Source organism: Lissotriton helveticus, chromosome 8, assembly GCF_964261635.1.
Source record: "Lissotriton helveticus chromosome 8, aLisHel1.1, whole genome shotgun sequence".
Taxonomy (NCBI): domain Eukaryota; kingdom Metazoa; phylum Chordata; class Amphibia; order Caudata; family Salamandridae; genus Lissotriton; species Lissotriton helveticus.
In genome coordinates, this window is record NC_136069.1 from 1,572,242,805 (window position 1) to 1,572,270,319 (window position 27,515).

General features: G+C 43.3%; 1 protein-coding gene and 1 non-coding gene across 2 annotated transcripts in view; one reads left to right on the plus strand and one right to left on the minus strand.

Moving 5' to 3' along the window:
- POLD3 (DNA polymerase delta 3, accessory subunit) overlaps window positions 1-14,497 on the minus strand; it is a 102,841-nt gene extending 88,344 nt beyond the window's left edge. Inside the window, exons 1-3 of the mRNA XM_078658579.1 lie at window positions 14,300-14,497; window positions 3,287-3,342; window positions 2,227-2,329 (exon numbers count right to left, since the gene is read on the minus strand). Coding sequence (XP_078514705.1) covers window positions 2,227-2,329; window positions 3,287-3,342; window positions 14,300-14,356 — 216 coding nt within the window. The 5' untranslated portion in view covers window positions 14,357-14,497. The remainder of the gene's footprint in view (window positions 1-2,226; window positions 2,330-3,286; window positions 3,343-14,299) is intronic.
- A 514-nt stretch (window positions 14,498-15,011) lies between these two features.
- LOC144774659 (small Cajal body-specific RNA 2) lies at window positions 15,012-15,390 on the plus strand. The gene has a single exon (XR_013600421.1).
- The last annotated feature ends 12,125 nt before the right edge of the window (window positions 15,391-27,515 follow it).

The window sequence follows — 27,515 nt, forward strand, 5'->3', positions numbered from 1 at the left end:
ATACCTAGATATATATTTATCTCAGGAACTGGAAGGAAAATTATACTAGCACGTAACTGTGGAAGGGAAGTTTTTTTTTTAACAGCTCTAAATAGTGGGAGGGATCAACTCAGAGTCACTTCTGTCAACTAGCCTTATAACCTAGGTATCTCTCCTCTTAAAAGTCACACCTTTCAACCAGGGTTTCAACAAGTCCAAGATCCTTATCGGAGCCACCAAAAAACATTTTATTTGTGATCAACCATACACATCAGGCTGACTATCTTTTGTGGACCTAGTACCACTCATTGTTATATCTTTTATGTACTAATGATCTGAAGAGCCCAAGGAGATGTGAAGCACTTTAGAGAACTTCTAAATAGAATACTTGTAAGATGGAAAAGTCCTCTCCCACTTATACAAAATAGAGGAATGGATCCTTCAAGTCCCCCTGACACTAAAATACACATGTTTGTCCCCCCTTGTCACTGAACATTTGGTGGTCACTTGTTTCCGGAACTGTACCACACATCCTGAAGATGAGACCTCCAGAATGTAACACAATGCCACAGACGTGGCACTACTTAGGGCTGAAAGGTCGCACTCTGTAAAAAGCAAATTAACAGAGCATGAAGAGAAGCAGTAAAAAAACTATCACTCGCAATGCCACAAGTTTTGGTCTTTGTATATTGTGTGCAAACAGAAACCTCCATGAACAAGTTGACAGATTACACATACATGCACATATGCATATTCAACAGATCTATAGACGCCTCTTCTCAAAGTTCCGCAGACACCTACACACAACTATGAGATAGACAACAATTACAGCACACAAACCAAGATATGTATAGGTAACCATGCACACAGACGCTTGCTTACTCACACAATATATAGTCAGTTGGACAGACGGCTGAAAGAACTAACTGCAGGATGAAGACTTGACTGGCAAGCTAGCAAGGAATGTGTGACGCATTGCAACTGACCTGGGAGCCCTTCTGATAGCGAGAGAGGGCGAGAGAGCGGAAAACGCCGACCCTGATACCAGAGAGACACGGTACCTGCTAGTTCGCGTCCCCCTCCTGCCGCCGCAATTTACAGCAAGAAGCGGCCGCCGAGCGGAGGGGGGCCTGGAACTACAACTCCCGCCAGGCTGTGCGGCGGGGACGACCAGCACTTCGCGCCACCCGGCGCATAAGACCAGCGTCACCCCCGCGTCGCGGGAGCGCCCGGGGCTAAGCCCGGGCAAAGGGCGGGCCCTCTACGGCCCTCAAAGGCCAGAGGAGGCTGGGCCGGGCCATTCACCCTGCCCAAATACATTGCTGTGCTTTGCTTCCTACATCGTTTCTGGTTATACTGTGGTAAGACGCTTTCATATCCTTTTACAGCATAGTTGCCCCATTATTTGGCTGGGACTCTGTTTGACGGCTCAATAAATAACTGTCCCTAATTATACCATGGAGATGCGTGAAACCAGAAGTATGGTAGCAGCAGGGGTGAAGAAATTACGAGGTACCCTGGATGATTTTATTGTCAGAACTAACACATTGATTGATGAGGGGATCTTACTGATGGAAAGAAGGGTTTCACTGGACTTGGAACACGCCAAGAGGTCCTCTTTGGGCCTTATTGCCAATGCACGGAGCCCAATTAGAGGAGAGATTAACATTCTGCACCCAGAGGGGACAAGCACAGCGGTTTTGTTACCTCCCCCTGTTACACATACCCCAATCATCACTCAGGCTCCCTCACCTATCAAAGCATCTACTAGGATATTGATCCATACATCCGTGACCCCTAAAGATAAAGATGTGGTGATACAGGGATTAAAGGAAGGGGCTATACCCAAACAAAGGATTATTCTGGTTCTCAGCCTCCTTATATGTCTGGCAGTATTTATGAAGAACTTGAAAACCTATCTGTTAAGCGGACTTCCCCATTCTACCTTGAAAAGACTGGAACCACCCCACCGTTGAAAGGGCCAAGTACCAGTGAGTACAGAAAGGTGAACGACAAACATTGGCCCTAAATAACTCACATGAGATCCCTGTCCCTTCACAAACATGTATCCAACCACCGTTAGGAAGGGGATTGATTTAGCCTAGATTTAGCCAAGATCGCCCCAAGTAGTACTACGTAGCTGGTCCAGTCACGAGCCAGAACTTTACAAAACAAACAAATAAATAAATATAACATATCTTAAAAGTGCAAACCAGTTAGAGCTGAAGGAAGGTGAGAAACACTCACTGGGTACCCATTTTGAACATGCTTCCCAGTAACCAGGTAGGTTACATGCAGCTGAACTCCGGAGTTCTCCTTTCGTTTTCTTTCCACATAATCGTACAACATCCTGAGGAGAGTAGGAACAAGAAGGTTACAAATTTCAACCCCGACAAAGAAACAAAGTCATACACCTTTCTCCTCTGGGGCATTAGTCAAATCACAGAAGAGCTAACATCAAAGTGGGAACATATATGTTAAATTTACTGACAATTTGGACTAGATTGTTGAAGTGGATGAGTCTTAAGGAAGAGAGAAAAAAGTGTCTTTAACATTTAATTCTGCTTCCAGTTGTTTAATGCATCCAGTGTGTCAATTCAGGAGAGATCAAGGACATGGAAGCCCTATAGTAATGTCCTTACTAAGAAAGTCTGCATTTACTCCTTTATCCAACACATTATGGTTCATTAAAGCAGCGTTGCATTTACTAAAATGACTCTATTTTTTAATACAATAACAAGTGAATATGGTAATCCCAGAGGGCCTAGACATTTGCAAAAATAGATCAAAGGATACCTAAATGTACAAAAACGCTGTCAATAATCGCAATTAAAATAACAAAAGAAAACTGGATATGTAATATGGAGTTTCTTCGCAACTTAACTAAACAGCATATGAAAACTATATTAAGAAATGAAAAACCTAAAGTAACCCATTGTAGGTGTACTTACAAATGATGAGATTATTTAATTGGACCAGAAGTGGGCAATGGAGTTACAAGCACCCTAGCTTCATCACGATTTAAGCGATCCAAAAATAAAGTTAACAATCAGGAAACTAATACAAAACTGTAAAAGGCTGTTCCTCAATAAATTCACACCCACATAGGACAGTCAACAGAAATAAAGAGATTCTGCAGTAAAAAAAACTCATAGTTAGGAATGACAGCACTGAAAAGTACAAACGTATGTGGTTTATCAGTGGAACAAATATATAGAATAAAAATAGAAATATGATTTTCAGCTGTTTGGAAACAAAATGTAAAACAATGTACCAACAAAAAGGTGCAGAGGTGGTGAATACTCACTGTTTAGCTTGGTTTACATGCACACCCAGAGTATAGCTGAGCCATTTGTATGTCACCTGAAATGAAGAGAAACAAGTGTTGAGGAAACAGGTACAACAAATGAAATGTGCATTCATGCAAGACACAAACTATACGTAGGTCGCTGTCCCTGAAAAACTGAAAAAGTTCTGATTGAGAGAAATACAAGAATTGAGTGCACAAACATCATCTCCCCAACAGTTTATTCACTGCAGAGTGCCACTGGGTTCTTCTTACATCTCCATATATTTCATATGCCACTATGTTCCCAATGATCCAGGTGATCCTAGCCTGTTGTCTGCGGTGTTAGCTGAAGACCAACAACACACAGACCTGGCTTGAATTCAAGGTGACCGCTGTATAAAGGTGGTGCTGGACTGCCTGGGTAGCATACCGCAATAAATGTTGGACAGCTGGCTAGGAGTCAAATGGAGAAAAAAAAAGAGGTCCTGATCCAAAGTTGTGAATGTCCAAGTATGATGCCCTTTATACAGCATGACCAGCTTGGTCAGCAAGCTGCCTCTGTGGAAAAGGAGAGAATCCTAAGGAATCAGCCTCCTAGCTCAATCCATCTATAACATTAAATACTATTTGGCAGTAAGTAGGCACTTCATTAAAACGCTGCTTGCAAGTTAACAAAACGTTGAGTCATGCAACCTGGATCACATTTCTATTGCAGGAGCCAGACCACAAAATTGGAGCAAGAAATTCCTTAAAATAGGTACCCATAGGTTGATTGTCAGATTATCTGTAAGATTTTACATGATCACGTCTGGCCGGAGCAGAAAAATCGGATTGCCTTAAACATCTTGTCAAGATATGCTGCAATGTACCATACAGATAAAGGAAAGGATGGGGGTAAAAATAGACCTTTCCTGATTCACAAAGCTATTTGTGGAGAGTTCAATTAGGTGCCTGAACAGCCATCTCACCTCCATTAAAAGAGTACTCCATGCAACAGAGAGGCTAGTCAATGACTGAGTGGCAAGCAAGATTTCTTGTCCAAATGTCCTTTGGATTAACTGGGGCAGGAGCAGCATCATCAAGAGCAGCAATCTCAGCAAAAAGATATCTATGATGAGCTCCTGTAGGATGGAGGTTTCACAGAAAAGCATGCTCGCGCATTTACCTTTTTTTCTGGGTCCAAACTTTCTGGACATCATCTGGAAGACATGGTGAAGTGGTCGGCGGAAGATAGGAAGTTCTTTGCTCCTGTTTGCTCATATGGAAGAGGAGGGGGCTTGGCTGTAGAAGAGTCTTTTCTCCTGCCTCAACAATGAGAACTGGACAGCCCAATCCGAGCAGGGGTCGTGGCAAAGTGGCCTCTGGAAGCGACCAGTTCCAGCCACCTGCAGCCACACCATAACCTCAAAAGCATGACTAGCCATCTCAAGTTCCCAGACAAGGGAGAGGTTTATTAAAGTTACTTTCTGCAATCTGGCACCAACTGATATAGGGCAATCGTGCTACGGAGGAGGTGCTCCAAGGTTATCACGGTTTTCAGTCTACCCCTAGATGTTTTTCACCGAATTCCTTTTCCAAATGGTCTGGTTCTTCTGGATGCTCTCTTGGAGGGGGCTCATGGCCTAATCAAGAAAGCAGTGGTCATCCTAGTACCAAAATTAGAAAGAGGAAAATGGTTCTATTCAATTGTGTTCTTGGTGCAGAAGAGATCTGAAGCCTGGAAGCTTTTTTAGACATCAAAGTGGTAAACAAATTTGTCCCTATCGGAGGCTCAAAATGCTCCCAGTGCAGAAGAGCTCCAGAGCCTACAGACCTCTCTTAGACCTTCAGGAGGTAAACAAATATGCTACTTACCGGAGGTTCAAGATGCTGACATTGGACAAAACACTGCCGCTCCTGAAGGGGGGTGGGGGAGGGAGAAGATTATCTCACATCCAAAGACTTGTAGGGAACCTACACATCCCTAGCCACAAAAATTCTCTGAGGCTTCACCGAATCCAGCTAAAGAACAGATACTTTCAGTTCCAGGTCCTCCCATTTGGTCTCTCTTCAGCTTCAAAAACCTTCACAAGTTGCTGGCTGTATGTGCAAGTAAAATTAATGAAGAAGGTATTAGAGGTTTTCTTACCTTGATGATTGGCTGACTGTTCCTCCTTTCTCTAAGGGAGCAAAGGATTTCCTGACCATTTCTAGAATTCTGACCAGATTTGGTTTTGTCCTGAGTGCAGAAAAATCCAGTTCCATTCCATCAATAACAATCTAGTTCATCAGAATCAAGTTCAGCACCTCCGTTGGAAAGATATTTTTGATGACCACAGAAGAAGCATATTGCAGTTTCACTTGGCAAATCTCTTGGCGACGTCTCAGGCACCAGTCAGAGAATGGTTGATAGTACACAGGAGCATGGCTATCCCCATTTCAATTGTTTATTGAACACTTGTTCACTTATGCCAGGTCGCTTATCACCTAATAAAGCAATGAACCATTACTTCTCAGGACTTCAGCCACCCAGTTACCATTTACCATCAGACTGATCAGGATCTGTAGGGTGGATGCTTTTGAAATCCCCGTGCAGCGGATTGTCCTTTTTCCCTCCCTTTTAGAATGTGATCATGACAGGTTCCCGTGGGAGAGGATGAGGGCAACCTTCGGGGACAGACAAGTGCAAGGCAGGTGGGATACCCAATTCACTCAAACTACATCCAATTGGAAAGAGCAGAAGGCTTTCAATTAGTTATTTTTCAATCCGTCCCATTCGCAGGCAATTAATCAGTTGTAGTGTGGACAATCAGGGGGTGAGGGCTTATATAGATCATCATGGGGGAGGGAAGGAGGTTTTGTTCACTCTAGCAACTTTGACTCATGAGATATGGATTTGAGCTCAATCTCATCTCGTCAGTCTATTGTTCACTCTAGCAACTTTGACTCATGAGATATGGATTTGAGCTCAATCTCATCTCGTCAGTCTATTGGCAGTATATCTTCCGGGGAGGGATGATTTACTTGTGGATCATCTGACGGGTGGATCTGTATTCGGTAACAATGCCAACCCTACACTTTGCCACCAATTCCGCTTATTCCCATGTTACTACAGAAGATCCAATCAGACCATGTGAAAGTGCTCTTTGTGGTTCCCTTAGGGTCCAGATGGAATTGTATGATGCTTCTTCTAAAAATCTGTGGCTCTGCATTGGGTTCTTCCACTAGATCCAGCTACCTTAGCCCCTCCAGTCCCCTGCAAGTCAGCGTTAAGCAGTCTTCGGCTGCGGGTCTGGAAATGAAAGGTTAAACCTTCAGGAGTTTTGTTTTTCAGAGGAAGTTGCTTCCTCCGTTCAACAATCTAGACATTAAGCTACTCTTCGTATTTTTGCTAGGCACTGGGAAATCCTTTTCATCCAACTGGGGGAAAATTTGAATCCATCTTCATTTGACCCTATGGAGATCTTGGATTGTATGAGGGATGGGCTTGTGCAATCTATCGGGTTGAGTTACCGCGTGAAGGTTTCTGGATAGCGATGAACCTGTAAGCAATGAATGTGCTGTTTGAACGGGATCAAAAGTATAAACGATATACACCCTTACGACTAAGTGGGAGCTGGTACGTGGGCCCATGGCTCTCACGCGTCATTTTGGATTTATTGTTAGTTCCCCTGACGAATTTGCCGCTAATATATAACAGGCAATGAAACATGTTGGCCGTCCTTGAAGTGGTTCACAATATGTTGTGTTTTTAATGCTGGCCAAACTCACATTTCGGATTAAAAAGTTACAAGTATGTGTGTGAGTTTAGCTCAATTTTATTAGAGACTTCTCTTGTCTCGTTTTTCACTGGGTCTTTGGTATTTCATGTTTTGTCTCTTCACCTTTCTTTCACTGGAAACACACTTTTTTCTATATAAGAAAGCTATCGATGATGAAAAGAACGTGGGCAAGCTGGTGAGAACCTGCCAGTTGCTCCTCTGGTGGTGCGCATGTAAGATACTTTCTCATTTCTCTACACGTTTTTTCTTTGTGGTAAGCATACACTTAATTAGAGTGGGTATGTTGTATGTTGAGTGACTTGACGGACTCCTTTCTTTTTCGTTATTTTTTTGTGTTTTTAAAAATATTAATCAAGTGGGCACAGAGGATTAGGTCAGGCTGTGTAAATGAGCATCTGAGTTTGGGTGAAGATAAGAATATCACCCCATACAAATCCTATATATAAAACTTTATGAGGGTGCCTGGCAGTGCCAGATCTTTGGTGTTTGAATATAAGCTACCAGGAAGTCAGAGGTGCAGACTTTAGATGCCTTAGTATCCAGATTTTTAAGGAGTTTCTTCTTGAAAAGACCTGTGGTTCATTCACCGATTCCATTTTGGGACTTGCCTTCAGTTATGAAGGCTCTTCGGTGTTCCACTTCTGAGTGTTAGTCGGTTGATTTGAAATTCCTATATTATACGGTTCGATTTCTTGTGTCCATCTGTTCTGGGAGAAGGTATGGGGAATTAGGGGCTAATCTTTATGGTTACCCTTTTCTTCATTTTTCTTCCAGAAAAATGTATTTCTGAGATCAAGTACTTTATTTTTGCCCAATGTTTTGTCTCAAGGCCCGAGTTCTTCTTCTTTTCAGTGCCCTTTCTCTGTAGAGGAGAAGAGACTTCACACACTGGATCTTCACAGAGATGTATTAATCAAGAACTGTGAGCTTTAGGAAGGTTCAACCTCTTTTAGTAACTGTTGGTCTATCAGGTGCAGGTTCTCAACGTTCTTAAGCTACGTTGAGTAGTTGGCTGAAACAGACCAGCCTTGGCTTGTCCTGGATTGGGAGAATCAGTACCAATCCTTGCCCGGTTCACAGTATGGTAGACAGACAAGAAGAATGTCTGCATCTGTGGTAAAGTTAAAGGGTGCCTCAACAAAAGACATTGTATGGTAGTAAGCTGGTCTTCCCCTTACACTACCAAAACTACTATCTTCAGGTTTGGGGGGTGTCTTCTGTTTTGGGTGAAACTGCTGGATGCTGAGCTGCATGACTCCTTAAAAATTCTTCATTGATACAGTAATGTTTTTGCTGCAGTAACTTTAGTTCGCTCAAGCATTTCTGGTTGCGCTTATGGTTTGGGTATACTCTCACCCAGTTAGTACTTGGACTAGGAAGACGGACAATGCAATGTCCTGGTAACTAACCAGTAATCTTCATTACTCTGAGTTTAGGACTTCCTCGTCATAGTTTAAGTTACCCTCCCGATCAGGTGGGGTGCAACCAGAAATAGATTAAAAGGTGTATATTATATTCTGCAGTTTTTATGCTTGGTATGACAATGATGTAGAATAGGATTATGTCATCTTTATGCACAGAATGCAGGAACAGGAAATCAACCATATTGGGAGTATCTTAATTTATCTATGGTATGGAAACCATTTCTGTTGTTAGAAATGAAGTCTCGCCAGTAGAGACTGTGATGAAAAAGATTTGAACTCGGCGTAATGAATACTACTTTTAAGTAACCAGGAACTTTTCTTCTGCATCAACATCATGTCCCTCCCCACTGAAGCAAGGGCCTAAACATAAAAGTCAATTCATGGCCAAGGATACAGTTGACTACAACCATTTCAATACAATTGCTCAGCAATCTCTCATTTACTTTTCTGAATCAGCTACTCATCAATGAATCATGCCTTAGCACCTCCGTGTACAGCCACTTTGCCACCCCAACTATACCCTCCTCGATTTCAACAAATTGAAACAGCTCCGTCTTTGACTCATGTTCAACTGACCCAAATCCATATCCGATTAGGACAGTCTCCCCACAAATAAGGCGAGATACTATATAGATCCTACTTTCATTACAAAAATTGATTTCTCTCTACCATGATCTACGGTAACCTGATTAAGTATCGAGAACTTTTGTCCACAACAGCTTCTGTAAGCCCATCTGTATTACAATGACCCTTCTCTCCCAAAATCTTTGCGTTAGCATAAACATCTTCTCCACACAAAAAGATGGGGGAATCAGGTAAAACGCTGCTTTCAAATGTGTTGACCCCTTCCACACACAACTCAAGTCCAAGTCTCCTCCTACTTCCTTTCAATTCTTCTACCCCACAGTTCCCCACCAGACTTAGGGACTCCCCCTTGCAGACTGGGAATTTCATAAACCCTAAGTAAACCGTAAACCCATCACTCCGGGCAAAGAACCCAACTACATATTATTCACTCCAGTGACCAAGATGTCAAAGATCTTCCAATGTGTTTCTGGCATATAAGGAAATCTGCACAGTCCCTTGGGTGTTTAAGGGACAGATGTGACCATGGGAAAAATGTAAAGCAGCATATTATCCTGGTAGATAAATATGTGCTCTTGGGGTATAACTGCCAGGTGAATCATCCAGTATATAGGATTCACATGTTCGTCGGCTTGGGCTTTACTGGTATATTTAGGAAGGCACAGCAGACTTGTGCAGCGGACGGCCTAATAAATAAATGTCACAGTAGCATATGATACGAGATATTCCTGCGCCCCCACTATTAGTGACAGATGTGCATGCAGCCTTTTGTGCATAAGTGTCAGGCATGTCCCAGTGTGTTTAAAATGCAGATGTTAGTGTCCTTGGCTGCTTAACTGCAGGGGTACCCCTTTCCCCAGGGTATGACAGACTGGTGCAAGGTGAGGACCCGATTCCCTCTGAACTATAACAAGTAGGTGCTGTTATACCGTGGGTATTATATATCCCGGCAATTTACTCTCTGTTAGGCTCATGGTCTGGCGGGTGATGTAATGTGTTCCCCTAGGAAATGTCAGGGTGTATAATAGACACTTTCTCCAGGGAATTGCTGTGCACCACAAGATTTTGGCTCCTACTTAAACATTAATGCCTTAACTTCATCTAATCCTACCGTGTCCAGCGTGGCTTTCCGGAGCCTATACATTACAACAGGTGATCAACATCAATCAGTGCGTCCCTGAGGATTTAAGTGACCTACAAACTCCTTAGGTTAGGGTTGAAGGGTTCAGGTGCCTCTGGAGGTGTAACTGACATATAAACCCAGAGGACAATACAGAGAGGTACACGCACACCCGAGGATGTAACAACAGATAGATGGGACACCAGAGGTTCAACTGCAGGTCGGTGCGAGCAGTGTGTGCAACAGACGTACGTGTCCTTGGGGTATATTAAATAAACACCTCTGGATCTCTGGATTTACCTCTCTCAATATATCCTCTACCTCCACTGTCTAACTCATCCAAACCCTCATTCTACTTCTCTCTCCAATGCATTACCCTATTTCTCACCCTGTGCATCTCAATATATCCCCTACCTCCACTATCTGACTCATCCTAAACTCCATTCTACTACTATGATCCCCAAAATAACCCTTTCTAGACTCTTCCTTCCTTCACCCCTCCTTGCATCATCTCAAACCTCTTTTAGTATTCACATCTTCCACTCTACTACAATGATCCCCGAAATAACCCTTTCTAGACTCTTCCTTCCATGCATCATCTCAAACACCTTTTACTAGTCAGATCTCCCAAACAAGCCTTTCTAAACCCTTCCCTCTGACTCTTACTCCCTCCACCTACCTTTTACTCATCCCAAAACCTCCTCCTACTGCTATGATCTTCGAAAATAAAAAAGTTTCCTCTTCTATCCCTTCACTAGCCTTTTGTAACCCAACTAACAAACTCACATATCCTCTGCTCTCAAATAAATTTAATATTTCCCTATACTAATTGCCCACTAATCTGGTTTGGGTTTCGGAGTAGCTTGCTACCTGCCAAAAAGCGCTTCAACACCTCATCAGGGGTAGGTAGCAAGCTCTATATACATGCAAACCCTTCCCTCTTCTATCACTCAACTATCCAACTAAACTCAGAAGTCCACCGCTCAAATTAATTTCATATTTCCCTAAACTTACTCACCACTAATCCTTTTTGGGTTCCAGAGTAGCAGTCCTGCCAAGCGTCACGCAACACGTGTGACGCCCACGCATTTCAGTGCGGTGATCCGCATCACCGCACTGAAACGAAATGTCACGCATCGTGCTGCCAGGCGAGCCAACGGCGCCTGTCACTGTGCCCGTCAGTCACTGTGGCTCTCTCTGCTGCTCGAGGTGCTGCCTGTGTCCCAAACAGTTAACAGCACAGACTCCCTGCGCAGCTCTTAGCCGGCGCTACAATGTATCGAGTACTGCGTCACGTCCGGCCGCCAGGAACACAGGAAGTTAGTCGGCGGGGGAAAATCTGGAGTGAGCGTGCAGGCTGCCTCAGTTGCTCACACTCACAGCCTCTCATCCATCATGGCTGTTGGCACCAGGCCGGCCGGAGCTAGCCGCAGGGGGGTCCTGACCGTCGGCCGCATCATGTGCAGCACGAACCCACAGCCGGCGAATGTCTCTGGGCTGGCGCGGCCTCTCTACCAGCACAGGCTCAGACACCCTGCAGCAGGCCTGCACTGAATGAGTCGGGAGGCAGCGCTGTGCGTGGTTTTGGATTTCCGGCAATTGGCTCCCCTGCGCACTATCAGTGTTGGGAGTATAGCCAATTAATGAGTGGCGGGTAAATTATACTCACGTTTATTTATTTTTATTTCGTTGCAGATTGAGTGTGTGTGAGGCTTTCCTTCTTAGGTCCATGTCCGTGACACGTAATTATTGGAAATGCACGCACTCTGTGTGCTAATGTAAAGAAGCCTTTACAGGTTGTTGGCGCGCGTGACTAGCACGCCCTGTTTTGCTATCTAGTCAGGAAGGCATCACTGCTGGTTAAGGTGGGCGCGCGGTCGGAAAACAACACCCATCCCTGACGCCTAATGTGCAGAGGATCACAATGGGCAGACTTTCTATGTCAAATTGGCGTACTCCGCAAGAATGGGGCCGATAGCGCCTGTCAGGTGATTCACTGTTCAGCGTGAACAGACTCTGTCTGACAACGCAGCAGGGTCCGGACTCGTCGCAGGCTGCAGCAGCATGATTTGGGTTCTTTTTCTGCCAAGACCTGGGCCCCCAGGAACAGCTGCTACCAGTAGGGTGTTTGAACTGTCCTCCCTGATCTCCACAGAGGTACACTTCAGTGCAGCCACGCTCTTTGCAGCACAGAGTTGTAGGGCCTGGCTTTCTGTGAAGGTTACTGCAGGCTTTCCTCAAAGTGCAGGGTCGACCGTTTCCCATAGTGTTTATGTTGTTTCAACTTCTAAGGTAGGAACAGTTAAAAAAAAAAGAAAATAATAGAGTACTGTTTGTTACAACTGTTGTGGTGCAGGGGCCAGTGCCTTGCATTATAGGCCAGGTTTCCCTCTAATGAATGTGTTTTCAGTTGGCTTTTACTTTATGTCATGTAGTGCAGAGGCCCGTGTGTTCTGTGTATTTATAAGCAGTTAAAGCCAGTGCTAGGACCGCTTACTTTTGATTTGCTGGTTCCGCCTGCTCGTGAGTATGACATGGGAATCGGTCCTTTTAACTACGACGAAGTGGGGCTGCCTCTCTCCTCAGGTGCTGTGGGGCTGCCTCTCTCCTCAGGTGCTGTGTTCAATAAAAAACACTTTATGCTGATTCTTGTGTGTCCAGGAGTTTTCGGGCAACAATTCAAATCATGCCAACATAACTCTGTGAATAATGTTCCTGCTGGAGGAAGATCGGTGTTTTGTATAGTGGCAGTTTTCCCCTTCCTGAAGCAGCACAGAGGGTTAATGTGCCTGCTGCAAAGAATGTGTACATGCAGATCACTAAAGTGCATTTTATGTAGGTAGCTCAGTGGGTTACTGATTTTTTCACAGAGATCCTTTTCTTAATCACACTTCATAGGTTACAATCCTAAATTACCATCCTAATATAGCACAATTACTTATGAACTGCACCGAAGGGTCTGTATTCAAACTGCGTGTTATGGGTTAGAGCTGAGTGCTAATTTTTCCCCTCAGGATTTCATTATCCTAATGTTGGTAAAAGGTTTAGTTCGGGTAGAAATATATTGTTTTAAGTAAAACCAACCACTGTGGTACCTTTTAAATCATGAGTTTGTGCTTTTCCAGACTAAACACTCTTAAAATATGCTGCTTACTAGTATGGATGAAATGTGATTCTACAACTTGTCATCCTCACTGTTTTATGTAACATATCATTAAGACTGATTTACACACATATGATTGTTTGTCTATAATGTGTGCATGATGTAAAGTGCTCTGATACCCCAGTAAGAGGAGTGCTATAAAATAAATGAAAACCAGGAAAGAGAGCGATTAGTGCCATTCCATTTCAGGTGCTTTGTAACAGTTTCTCACTGCTCATATGGGTGTAACTTCTGATATTTATCTGTCTCCATGGACTTCATTGCTTGATTTTACTCGCGAGAAAGTGTCATTCTTAAGTGTCACACATTGGTCATTGAATGTCACTCATAAGTACACTGAAACTATGAAAATGTCACACATAAGCAATCTCAAACCTTGGCAGCTATGGAGTAGTGTGCTACTGGACGAAAAGAGCTTTGACGCCTTGTCAGGGTTAGTAAGCACTATATAAATGCAATTACATGGAGGTGTGTATATGGCTCTCTGGTGCTATTAGTGCCAAGTCTGTCTTACCAGCAGAACGACAGTAGTACATATGCCCTTCAACGATTATAAGGCAGATTTGCCAACTAAAGAGTACACCCGAGAGAAGCACATGTGAGATCCAACACATTGTTAAAATTAAGTAAACCTCGTAGTCAGGTCATGTAGAAATAGGTAACAGGTTTATTCATTAAGTTGCTTCATCAATTACAGCTTTCAGGATGATGGTAACATCCATAATATATGCCCCACCAGGAGCAGCCTCCTTGCTGCTCCACCCTCTCACACCAACTGATCTCACTCAAGCACAAACATTCTCAGCATTCCAAATGACATCACCAATGACTGAGCAGCAAGGCAGAACACAACAATGGGGAGGATGCATAAATTAGACAAGTGGTTTATAACAGACAGGTGTGCATATTCCCCCAGAAAACATGACTTTTAGTACAAGGGGTGTTCCCGATCACAATGCAAGCATATGAAGCGCTCACTATCTTGTTCTGATCCGTCACATATTCGTCGATGTTCTCCAGATACAGCTCGTCCATGCTGGCCGCCCCTGCACAGCTTCTGCTTCGGTTAAAGATCCTCTTGTCACTCAATCCTTTCACGTTCCTTCTCCACCACCAGACGTCCTGGACTGGCGGGAACCGTCACTCCAACGTCACGCGGGTGAGAGTTCGTTTCCATGAGCAACCAGAGGACGCCACCATGTCGGTTGCTTTTGCGCGTGCTTGAAACATAAACATATTTCTTGGAAGAGCCAATCCAGATCCAACACGACGTCAAAGTACCGCGACGCAAGACAGGACCGAAAAGAACGGACAACAATCCCAACACAGTTTCAACGTACTTTCGACTTGTTTTGCAACACTGGTAGAAAGCATAAACTTTTATGGAAGGGGCTATCTGAAACACAAACATAAAATATAGTTTTTTTCAGTCACCTAAAACTGCTTTCTTAATCTTATTTTTCTAGCACTCATTTTGCTGTTTATATAATATTTTCTCCTGCATTTCTAAAAAATTTTAATCATATAATGTCCTGTACACTTTAAACGTTTTTTGTCTTGAAATGTTAGCGTAGGTATATAGACGACATTCTTCTAAGATGGCCGTTTCATTCACGGATTTACGTCTCAGCTTCTGTCCCAGGATGCAACGGGCGTGAATCATTTAAATTGGTCTACGCAGAAGAAAAAACCTGCTGAGTGGGAGAGATGTTTGTGTGAGAGGTTGTGTAGCGCGTGACTCCGTGTGCGGTGGTTGTAGTTTGAGTGTTTTATTTAAAATTAATTGATACGCGTGATGTTTGCTTGCTCTCCCCTCGGCCCTTTATACACATTGATCTTATTTGACCGGCCCGGGGTTCTCCGCTGCCGGCCTCGGGCTGGGATGAGAAGACTTCCTCAGACGCTAGCCCCGTTGTTGGGCCCTGTGCGCAGAGGCTTTCGGAATCAGGCAGCGGATCCCGTCCTTCGGGGCTCAGAAATGATGATTCGATCAGATATACTAGGCGGGGGTGCGAGGCTTCGGCCAGAGCACCGAACCCGCCCATGAGTATCCAGCGATCCTGATCTGAGCTCCCGCCTGTAGTAGTTTACCTACTGAGTTCCGAAGGGGCTAAGTCGTGAGGAAGTCTTCGATGAGCGGAGGCCTGTGGGTCATGGGCGGTAGAATCGCGAAGAAGGTGATAGGGTGGCTTACTCGAACAAAAAAAGTGTCTGAAAAGGAGTTGTGCATAATAAGACCAGCAAGGTACCAGGGCCTATCGTCTATGGGTCTTTGAATAAACAGCCCATGTTTTTCGGATTCTTTGCACTTCCACTGTAATGAGTATTTGTGCAAGGGCAGTGTGCTTGTCTTTGTTTTAACCGCGTGCAGCTTTGCGTTGGCGCAGGTCGAGGTTTAGTGAGACTGCAGTGTGATAGATGTTTACACAGTGACTCTCGACCCTTACATTACAACAGGAGATACTGGAAAAAAAAATCTTTTTATTGCGTGAACATTCTTGTGTTTTGTAACCTCTGTTCTTCATTAATGTTGTCAACGTACTTGTGTAAAAATACCGTGTCTGTTTCTACCGTTACTTTATAATCCTTGCATTGTTAGGGAGTTGTTTCGTCGTCTTCCTCCTACCACCATACCTTTGAATATCGCATCGGGAATAGTTACTCTGCCGATGGAACACCTGCTCATGGCTGGCAGATTATGTCCACCATTTAAGCAATCGATGTTAGTGGCTGCTTTGTTCTCTTATTAGTTGTATCGTTTTTGAGTCTTCGGACTGTTCTCCTGTAATGGGACCGAAAAGGCGGTACTGTACAGTAGGTACCCTTTTAGATAGTGCTGCATCCCAATCGGATGATTTTTTTTCTTTTCTGCATATCTCGGTCATTTGTCCCATATTCTTTACCGCCCCCCACCTACGTTTAATTGAGTTCCCAGTTTTTGTCGTTTTCTTTACTGGTCTGCTGGTAAATGTTTGTCAGCTGCTTGACGAGTCTCTCTCTTTCTCCCGACTTGACCCCACCACCATCCTTCTTCACATTAGGCCAGAAGATCGCCGCCCTCTTCGACTTGTATATCTGGGGTGTGTGTGTGTGTGTGTGATTTCGGCAGTCTTATATGGGAGTGAAACCCCTGTGACAAGTGCCAATCTCTGTTCTTTTCTGGTTCTTATGCCTCGTATATAGCAGCGCTGTTGCCACTTTTCCAAACTAACTGCAGTTTCTCTGCTTTCTTACATCTTTTACAAGCACACGAAATAGAATCCTGTTTACATGTACTTTGTTCTTTTTGATAGCCATAGACAGGCATTTAAGTTCAGTTGGTTAAGATAGCTGTTGGATGCGCCCATCTGCTGTACTAAACTAAAAACACATCCTTGCTAGTAACCCTTTCTTGGTTACACCTTGTTCAGAAACCGCTAGTGTGTTTTTAAAAAATATATTTTTATTCTTGAATTAAACCACCTCATCTCCGATTTACTCCTACTGTGATCTTTTCCGTTGATTACATTTTGTCTACCTATGATCAGTAATCACAGCTATGTGCCATTCCCACAGGAGCTAGGATTTGGCATTACTGCCATAGCTGCAGACTTTGGAACTGAGGAACCAGGTTCAAGTCTCTGCATCAATCCAGCATCCCGTGTTTCTGGGCAGATCACTTAATCTCCATGTGCCATTAAAAAGATTTAATGAATGTGTAACTGGTGCTCATGTAAAGCTCTCCAAACCTCCAGATTGAGTTCTAGCTCTATAAAACTCAAGTCCATACAACTGAGTCTGTACACAGTTCATTCATTTACTGTAGTTTTATTCTTAACCCCCCTCCCTCTATTGTACACGTACTTTAACCCATTTGCATCCAAAGTGCATTTAGTTCACTGAGCTCACACCTTCCATGATTACTCATTCAGGTTCATGTCTGCTTCAGTGCTGTCCCACAGAGAAGTCCTTGTTTCCTCACCTAGACCACAGTAGCTTTTTCACCAACCCCAGATGTTTTTGGAATTTCTCAGCTGCTGCTTCCTATTAGCCTCATACATCTGCCCATCCAAATTATCCTTTGTTGGTACCAGTTTACTGACTTATTCTGTGGCTACGTCTCTTAGCTGTGATAAAGCCCAACATGTCTACCAGATGGCCCAGGTACCTCATCTGTTGCTCACCGCTTCTGGAGGTAGTAGTGCTTAGTTAATTGGAGTCATGTGTTTTAATAAGATCACTGTTCAGTTCCTGGTTACTCTAGTGACAAGTGGGGTGTAACCTGCCATGCCTGTTACCCCCAACATCCCAAGCCCAATCTTTTTGTTGCCCTGTCTGGCTGGCACTGAGCACAATCAGAGTTAGCAGCAAGAGACCTTTGTATGTATGCATTTGTTCTTTTTCCACCCTCAAAGACCTGTCATCTCTGTGGATATGCTCAGTTGTTTTTGACCTGCTGTTTGGATGTCAAATAATAAACCCTTATATGTAGCAATTATATTGACTTACTTAATGTCTCAAGCGCTTTTCCGGGTCTACGAACAATTAATAACAATGGACATTGTTCTCTGCCCAGCCACGTTAAAAAGGACTCCAGTAACGTGAATGGAGTATTTAGCAAGGCCTAAATTAATTTGGTAGTGTGATCATCTCAAACATTGCTATCCTGAATGACAGTGAGCACCATCTCCACGTGTCTGCTTGCCATGCAGTCATAATTCATTTTAGACTTTGCAACAAATAGCATTTTTCATGTTTTTGCTTTATCGCTTCGATTTATTGTGCACCATGTTCCATCTATTGATCTTGTATAATACTGATTTTCCACAGTTTTTAATGCTGGTGTAGTTTCTCAAGTCGCTTAACAGTGAAAATGTCATTAAGATTTATACAACAGAGTCCACTCCGTGAAGGAGGATGTTGTCCGCATACAGTAATCTCTTACTGCGCCTCCATCTATTGACAAAAACACCTCACCCAATCACATGAACTGACCCAGCAGGCTAGTGATTCTTTACACAGTGCTAATAGTAGTGGGGACAGTGGTCACATTTGCCTTGTGCCATGTTCTAGTGTAGACGTAACTCATTAATTGTAACCACTGCTCTTGGTGCCTTGTATACTAGGGTGACCTGTTCGATAAAGCTTGGGCCAAAGTGTCTCAGTGTTAGAAACAAGCAAGTCTCAGGATATTACGCTCTGGAGACTTCTACATTTTTCTCATCAAGACAATGTAGCCTCCAGAGGTTAGTCTACTTGATTGCTGAGGTATAAACCTTGGTGTATGAGGCAGTCGCCACTGTCCGTAGTCTTGTTGCCTGTATTTTGGTTTCATTATTCAGCAACAAGATAGGTTGATTTTAGGCATACTCGTTTCATGTGTTTCCCTTATTTGTTTCTTAAGGTTATATGTTGATTTGAGGCATACTCGTTTCATGTTTCCCTTATTTGTTTCTTGAGGTTATTACTGCATGTCTTGTGTTCAGAAGCAATGCTCCCCTTTCTTTGGTTGGGGAAACATGCTTAGAAGATATGGTCCTTTTAGGGAGGAGATTCTTTTACATGGCTTTGTGGGACAAAAAAAAGTCCCCCTGAATTTACCTCAGACTCTCCCACGGAATAATTTGCACAAAAAGGGACCCCCCCAACGTCTGTTTATCAGAGTTGCAATTAAAATCAATTTTTACCACTCAAAAACAGAGTTCCTGTCCAGAGGGAAAATTAATAGGTTTTGTTACAAATTTCAAGAAGTTCAGCGATACAGACTAAATTGACATTAAGGATCAAATGCAAGTTATACAGAATCCTAGAAATCATTCTAAGTTCCAATGAGCAGCAAAAATCAAAAGAAATTACGTAGCATCCGCAGTAGAAAAGGTAAATCTTCTGCCCCTGCCCCCCTATATCAAGGGATCTTCATATATTTGCATAGTTGTCTGTACATGAAGTGTAATCTATAAGTGATGAGTCACTGTTGGCCCCATTCACAATGCTGTGGGTCATAACACATTACTAAAACACATGAACAACTTTATACTGCTGGGATGATTTCAGAAGACTAAACATTTTGGGTGGCCAATATACCTTCTGTGACCTCTTGACATGTAGCCTGCAAGTAAGGGAGAGTAGTGGATAATTACAATATTGTTTTGCTCCTGCCTGGTACGTGGTCCATGAATTAAAACAATGCATCATATTTTGCTGCAAACAACTGCTACTGCCTATCCACTACCCCTGTTCTTTTTTTGTATACAAAACAATTTCTTTAGAACTTCTTTATGTAAAATATTTTTTTTTAGAATGTGCAAACCTAGACTCCTTTCATGGCGATTACTCTCTTGAACACCTCATGTAGCCTGTGCGTCTGATACCCTCCTACTCATCCTCCCAGACAAGGTGTGCCTTTTCTTCTCTCACACTTAGTCCATGATTATCTCTTGTCGAGGTTTTTAACTGCATGCGCGCTAGCGGTTTTCCCGCTGCGATTTTGAAAATCGCGCGTTACATGACAAGGTCAGCTCGTCATGCGCGTAGCGCAGGTAACGCCCATGACGAGCTGACCGTGTCATGAGCGCCGAAGGGGTTAAACAACCTGCTAGGATATTGCGATTCCATAATGGGCTGTGGCTCTTTAATATTTCCTTTGCTAATCACTTCACTATTTTGTGTGGTCTTTGGGCAGTGCACTAGGATGGAAGTGTTGCATGTTATGGCACAGGAGCCGTATGTCAAACAAGCCTGTTGAAAAACATCACTCTTGTTGCGCAGCATTTGATCCATATGTCACCGTGCCTGTCTCCTCTTTGTCTATTAAGTATCCATGTGTCACAATGTTCTCCAACCAGGGTAGCCAAGCTCTTTAATTGTACTTTTCTCAGGAGTGCTTCTAGTGTACCCCACAATTGGCAGGTGTAACACTACCCACCAGATTACATTGAGGGGCATTCTAGATGCTTGCTTCCTCTCCTGCTTTGTACCGGCCCCTCACTAGTCCCCATGTTTGTAAGTCACTGGCCCGAACATTGTCTTCTGCTTGAGCATTCTACGCTTCTGTAATAGGTTTCCTAATGCCAATACGACTGCCTCTTGGCAGCGATTCATACCAGGTTTGTGCCAGTGATGGAACCATGTATCTATTCCATTGGACATAGGCACCCATCAAAAACACAAAATACTATCAATAATGTTTGTATTTCAAATTTTTATTTTTTCCTATTTATATGGACATTCTACGTGTGCTTAATCAAACCCGTTTTCAACAAACTCTTAAACCTCCCAACAATCAAAATACATATCTCACTATCACTCAGAATTTACACACACAATTCATACCAAACTACTACTCAACCATTCATACTATAAAAAAACAAAGCATATATAGAGCCTTAGCAGCGAACATCATTAAATAAATCATCCTAAACGAGGGTCATGGAAACAAACTGACCAGGATGATCAAATCCAAAAGTGCATCAGTAATTAATCTGTAATGGTGTGTTAAATATAATGTAAGTTCGCTTTTATCTCATTATATATAGTATAAAGTTCATATAAGTTTTAATCTTTGGTGTGCCCAAGGCTCTAGTGCTTTTGCCGATGCGTGTTTCGGTGCTGGTGAGAAGCCGTCCATCCAACTTCTTCAGGGCACGCATTCATGGTTTACAGTAAGTAACCAATAAACACATGGAAGGAAGGGAGGGAGGAGAACAAGGTGGCCATAAAATAAATTACATTTAAAATAAAAAAAACTGTTTAGAAGAAAGCAAATGTCTCAATATACGATACACAGGTCCCTTGCTCGCTGTGCCACTGGATTCAAGCTAGCCTGGCTGATATGGGGTGGAACCCTGAAACCGGTCCCAAAATGCTTATTTCCGGTCCAAGGAGGACCTGGCCTGGCATATCGGTCTGGACTGTTCCCATGGGGAGCAGGGTCAAGACTGATTTGCATGTGGCTGGGTCCAAACTGGAGTGGCATAGTAAGTAAGTAAAAATGAAATGTATAAAGTGCTCGATTGCCGAGGCGTCTTGGTGCTGGGGAGACAAAGATGTGAGGTGGAACCCAGAAAGACCAGGTCATTACTGTGTGAGAAAGAGCCATGTTTTCAGTAAACCCCGGAATTTTGTCCAGTTTGAGATCTAATGTACAGTGGCAACTTGTTCCAGAGCTTGGAGGCTAGATAGGAGAGGCATCTATCTCCCCGTTTTGACTTCCTGATTATTGGAACCTTGACCAGCGCCTGATTAGCTGATCTCAGTGCGCGTCCAGGGGTGTACCATTGGAATAGTTTGCCATACTCCGTTGGTTCACTGCCATACAAGGTTTTATGAAACGGACATACTGCCTTGAATTCAGTCCGATCCTTGACTGGGAGCCAGTGGAGATTCCCAGATATATGATTTATTTAGGGCTGTTGAGTAGGGTTCGTGCTGCTGGGTTCTGCAGAAATCTTAATTTGGTTAACTGCCATTTATCACCCCTAGGTAAAGGGCGTTGCAGTAGTCAATCTGAGATAATACGAGTGCTACCACTACAGTTTTCCTCAGTTCCATTGGGAGAAACTGAAGAATCTTCTGCAGTATCTTTAGCGATAAGTAGCAGGTTGAGGTAACTTGGTTAACCTGTCCCGAGAATCTGAGCTGAGTGTCACAGACAACTCCCAGATTTCTCATTTTGGCCACTGGTGACGGACAGACTCCAGCCACTGCTGGCCACCAAGCAGAGTTCCAAATGGGAGGACCAGTGCTGAACGCCATAACCTCAGTCTTCTGAGTATTTAATTTCAGAAAGTTAAGGTGCATCCATTGTATGATCTGGTCAAACAGTTGTGGAACCTAGCCGACGGCGCGCCTTCTATGGAAGAAATGGAAATTATGATTTGTGTATCGCCAGCGTATGATACAAGCGAAAAGCTGTGGTCTGACTAGTTTTTCCAGTGGAGTCACATATACGTTAAGCAATGTGAGCAAAAGCGCTGACACCTGTGGGACTCCGCAAGGGAGGTGAAATGAGTCTGACTTAAGGTTATCCCAGCAGAAATGGTGTTCTCTGCCTGTCACAAACGAGGCGAGGAGGGCCAGCGCACTGTTTCGGATCCCACTTGCCTTCAGCCGTTGCATGAGAATTACATGATTATTCGTGTCAAACGCGGCAGATAGGTCCAGTAGGATCAGGACTGTCCTGCCACCCATATCAATTTGCCATTGGATTTCATCCGTGGCCATGACCAATGCAGATTCAGTGGAGTGGCCAGAGCGTAAGCCTTGTTGTGAGGTGTTAAGCTAATTATTAGAGTGCAGGAAAAGATCTAGTTCAGAGTTTATAGCTTTCTTCAGAACCTTTGCCGCCAGACGCAGGCAAGAGAATGGTAGGTAGCTTGAAACATCACATGGGTCCAAGGAGGGCTTCTTTCGGATGGGTCTGACACACGCTTTCTTCCATGCTGACGGGAAGTCCCCAGACCTCATGGTAGTGTTTAGAAGGGGGCAAGTAGCAAGCTAATTTGATTTGAGACACCATGAATGAGCAAAAGAATCATGGATTAAACCCAGATCTGTGACTGGGGGTGAGTGGTTGAAAAGTGTCAGGACTCCATCTATCATCTTGTTGGGTTTGCTAATTTAGAGTTAGGCAGTAGTGTAAAATCTTCTAATTTCTAAAGGAAGTCCTAAATAAGGAAATTCCATGAATGAATTTTCCTCCATCAAGTAGGTCCTTCACAGAGGTTAGAACTCTTGGGTGTGGTGGATTTTCTACCTATTGAGACAAAAATTATATAAGCTCAACATTTATGGGTGATTAATCAGTCCACTCTTCATGGGATTAAGTGTGCAGTCCTTAGCTCTTTAGATGTTGACAAGAAGCCACTATTTAAGCGTCAGTGCAGAGCATTATTAGCCCCTAAACCACCTCCCCTGGTAATTCACTCTGCAGGACCTGTGTTGTAATTTCATTTGATGTAGTATTTTTTTAATTGTTCTCTGTTTGCACTTAGAGCTACCGACCTGTTCGGTACACCTTGCACTTTGTTAGTACCTTGTTAAAATCTGAGAGCTGGTCAGCTAATATTTGTCTCTCAATTTCTCCTTACATTTATCCATTAGTCCCTCTTTTATGTTCAGCACAAGCACTATTTTGGGAGGAGACATTAGAGCTCCAGATGTCGACAAAAAGCCATTATGTATGTGCATTTTTTGCAGCAGACGCAACGCTGGTGCACCGACGATATTCTAAAGCAAGTCTGTCTGCACCTTGGCTGACCCCAGAGCCAAGCATGCTTCCGGTTGAACCCGAAGGCCAGTAGAGACTTTCTTTTATCCTGTCATTTAACCTCAGAAGCTGCTTTCTCTTGGAGCATCTTAACAACATTTTCGAAGTATATCTTTGACAGAAAGCCAGTCATAAATACACAGACTGATATTTGATAAACATTCTAGATAGACAGCGAGCCCTACGGCCAGGATCAAGTGAGCGTTTATTAATACCTGTTCTTTAATCAAGCATTGCTTGGCAATAAATGAACGCATCAAGGACAATGTTTTGAGCTGTTTATTCTCTATTGATACATGCCTCCAGGCGAATTCTGCACCAGAAACCCAAACACCCATCCCTGAAGAGTATCATATCAATCACCTAGACTGGCCTGACTGACGAGGATGACGGGTGATCTGCATTAATAAAGGGAGTTTAAAAATTAACTCCTACATAACCCTCCCTATTGATGATGCAGAATACCTTACATTTAGTATTACGATATCACATAACTGTGTGTACATTAATATTCATATAGAGACCACCAGGACCAGGTCTTTAACTCCCTCCTTGAAATTATAACTGCATGCCTACTGAACACTGATCAATGATTAGCTCTTGGTGACTTCAATGTGCACATGGATAATGCAAATTAAAAGTTAGAAATCCTGTGGTGCCATAGATTTGCAACTCCTGACTCCCAGCTCTACTCACTCACCTGGTCATTAATTGGATCAGGTTTTCTGTCATCCGTCATCCATCATCCAACTTGGCACCCTGAAGTGGGTGATATGGTAGGACAATAAGTACATTTTATTTCATTTGCTTTGGAAAGGTAACATTATATTTACACCCCTCCTGTCTGCAATGATGGGGCGAGCCAGGTAGAAGCTTGGCTGTGAGACTAGGAGCGTGCAATTGAGTGTTACCTACCCCTCTCCCAGCATTGGACCCGGATGTGAATTCAAATCTTATAAATAAGTGGCTATCCACATCTCTGGGCAATATTATTCCACAGAAACTCCTCCAGTCACAGAACAAATTGGCCAAAAAGCCTGCGGATACAGAAGGCTTAAAAGAAGTCAAACGAAAATGTTAGAGTAGTGAGAGATTGTGGGGGAAGTCGGGAAACCCTGACATGAGAAGTATATAGAAAAACCTCTTACAACAGTACAAAACACAAACTATCCAAAGCACAGACCTATTACAACCATATTGTAAGTTAAAAACAATCGCATTAGAATTTAACCATTTAAATTCTATAAAACAATGGCACATCCTTCACTGTGGCAAATTGTGACCCTCCTGCACCACAAGACCTGTGCAAAACCCTATCCAATTTTTTCCATGATACAATTGTAAAGCTGACTTAACATCTAGGACAAACTAATGATCACAAACAACCACAAGTAAGGTGTGTGGGCCCTTTTTGAGCTGGCCACGACGAACCAGACCAATGTTTTTAATTCGTTCACCCTTTCTTCCCCCAATGATCTGTGCCATCTACTCCATCTTGGGGAGAGGATGTAAGCCTATGGCTAGAGCCGCGACCTCGAAGCTGGGGAACCGACTTCGAGTCTCGGCAACAGCGCTCAACATCCTGTGATTCTGGGTAAATCACTTAATCTCCCGTGCCTAACACAAATGAATGTGTTCTCATGCATGTAATGAAACTAGTGCTCATGTAAAGCTCTCCTGATGTCTTGGGTCTAGCTCGTGCTATATGAAACTCTTAAAAAAAGTACTGGGCCAGTCATTCCCACTCTGATTAATCTCTGCAATTCTTCCCTATTGAGGGGGGGGGGGGTATTGTTCCTACTTTGTGGAAAAAAACTACTGTAACCGAGTTATTTAAAAATCTACCCTTAATCCTACTGCGCTGTTAAATTATTGTCCTATCTCTCTTCTTTCTCTGTTCTCTAAAATCACAGACTCCATGGTGAATTGTCATCTGATGGGGTTCTTGGAAATTTACTTGATCGTTTACCTGGTTCATTCGAGTCTTCAGAATGGTTTGAGATGTGGCATCCATGGTCTTGTTGGAACTATTGGTCACTTTCAAAATCATCTCGCACGAAATACTGTTGAAACGATTCACAGCTATCGGCATCACATACACACTGTTCAGAGTTTATTTGCCTAGTTTTAAAAGACCATACTCGAGGTCTCTGAATAGCCAATTTCCAATCCCCAGGTAAGCCAATTTGAACTGATGTCCCTTAGGGCTCTGCCCTCAGTCCGACACTTTTAAATTTGTACATGATCCCCTTGGCCCGATCAATTGATTCCTTCGGCTTTAACTTCTATGCCTATGCTGACGACACTCAGTTGATCTTAAGGCTGGATGGAAATACTAAAGTTACATCCCAATAATTTTTATCATGCCTTGGAAAAGTGGATTACTGGAAGAGAAACAACTGTATGGTACTTAAAGGTGTTAAAACTGAAGTCCATATTTTTGAAGAGCAAAGCATATGGACAAGTGCCATGTGGCTCACTTCCTTATATATTTTACAGTCCCCTGCCAAACTTGAAACCTAGGAGTCCTGGTTGATTGCAAATGTAACTTTGAAAAACATATCCACTTCCTCACTTGCTCTAATTTTCATCTTCTAGCAGCCATCAGGATGACCCATACTTTCCTTCCAACATCATCAAGGAAAGATCTGGTCTAGCCCTTATAATGTCAAGGCTGGATTGTTGCAATTAATTATTGGTTGGCTAACCTACCTACTGTGACACAAAATGCAGTTAGTGCTAAGTGCTGCATCAGAGACCATCTTAGGACCAAAAAGAAGTGTACCCATTTCCACCCACCCAAGACAGCTGCACACTCTATCCATTGCCCAGAGAAGTCTCTTTAACACCTTCTATGCTGGTGACGGAACCACTCCGTCACCAGCCACGGGTGGGCTGTGCTAATGACGGCGCGTTCTATTAGGCGGGCGGGGCCGTGACGGAACCACTCCGTTATTAGCACAGCCCACCCGTGGCTGGTGACGGAGTGGTTCCGTCACCAGCATGTCGGTGCCGCGCGGGCCCCCCTGCCCCCCCCAGCGCCGCGGCTGAATTACCGCCGCGGCCAAGGGGTTAAAGCGCTGTCTCTGCCATAAAACATTGCACTGCATGTGATACAGCAAAAGCGTTCTAAAAATGAGTACTTATCTCCTCATACTTTCTTCCCTTCACTCTAACCTTACTGGCCCCTTTGACGATTAGACAAATCGCAGCATTACCTTTTACCACAGAGGCGATGGTCCTCTAATCGATCTTTCGCTGCTGTTAGGAGGGGTAGGAGTTAGGGTGTCCAGAACCAAGTTAGCCACCCAATGAGGACCATTAATTGGTAGCTAACCGTGAATTTAAATAGCACAGTTCAATGAAAGAACACAGGACACAATAATAGACCTAGGCAAAATAAGCAATGTGATTATTGTATTAATGATCTAAAATCAATGCATATAAGTAACATTTTAAGCATCTAAGTCAAAAATCTTACAGCATGTAGTATAATACAACACATTTAGTCAAAGTTTCTCCTAAGGATGGTTATCAGAGAATCACAGTTACAGGATTCCAACTACCAATAAAGGCAGAAGGATGGTTATCGGATTCACATCAATTATAGGTTACAGATTCCTACCACCATTAAAGGCAGAGGATGGGTCGTAGACTCTCATGAATTTCAGGTTACAGATTTCTACCACCGTCAAAGGCAGAAGGATGATTCAATTCTCTAACAGCATTCACAATTCTAAAGCAAAAGGGGTAAAATGGAGTCACATTCAAGTCCACTAGGGGCAAGTCCATGAAAATGGGACAAAATGTGATTGCTCACCAGGCAGTCCTAAAAGTTCAGTAAGCAAAATCTTTTGCAAAAGGCTAAAACATGGGGAATAGAAAAATTGATAGTTCGGCAAAGAAGGATTTCAGTCCGTTTGTTAAACACAGCAGCATTTGCAAAGG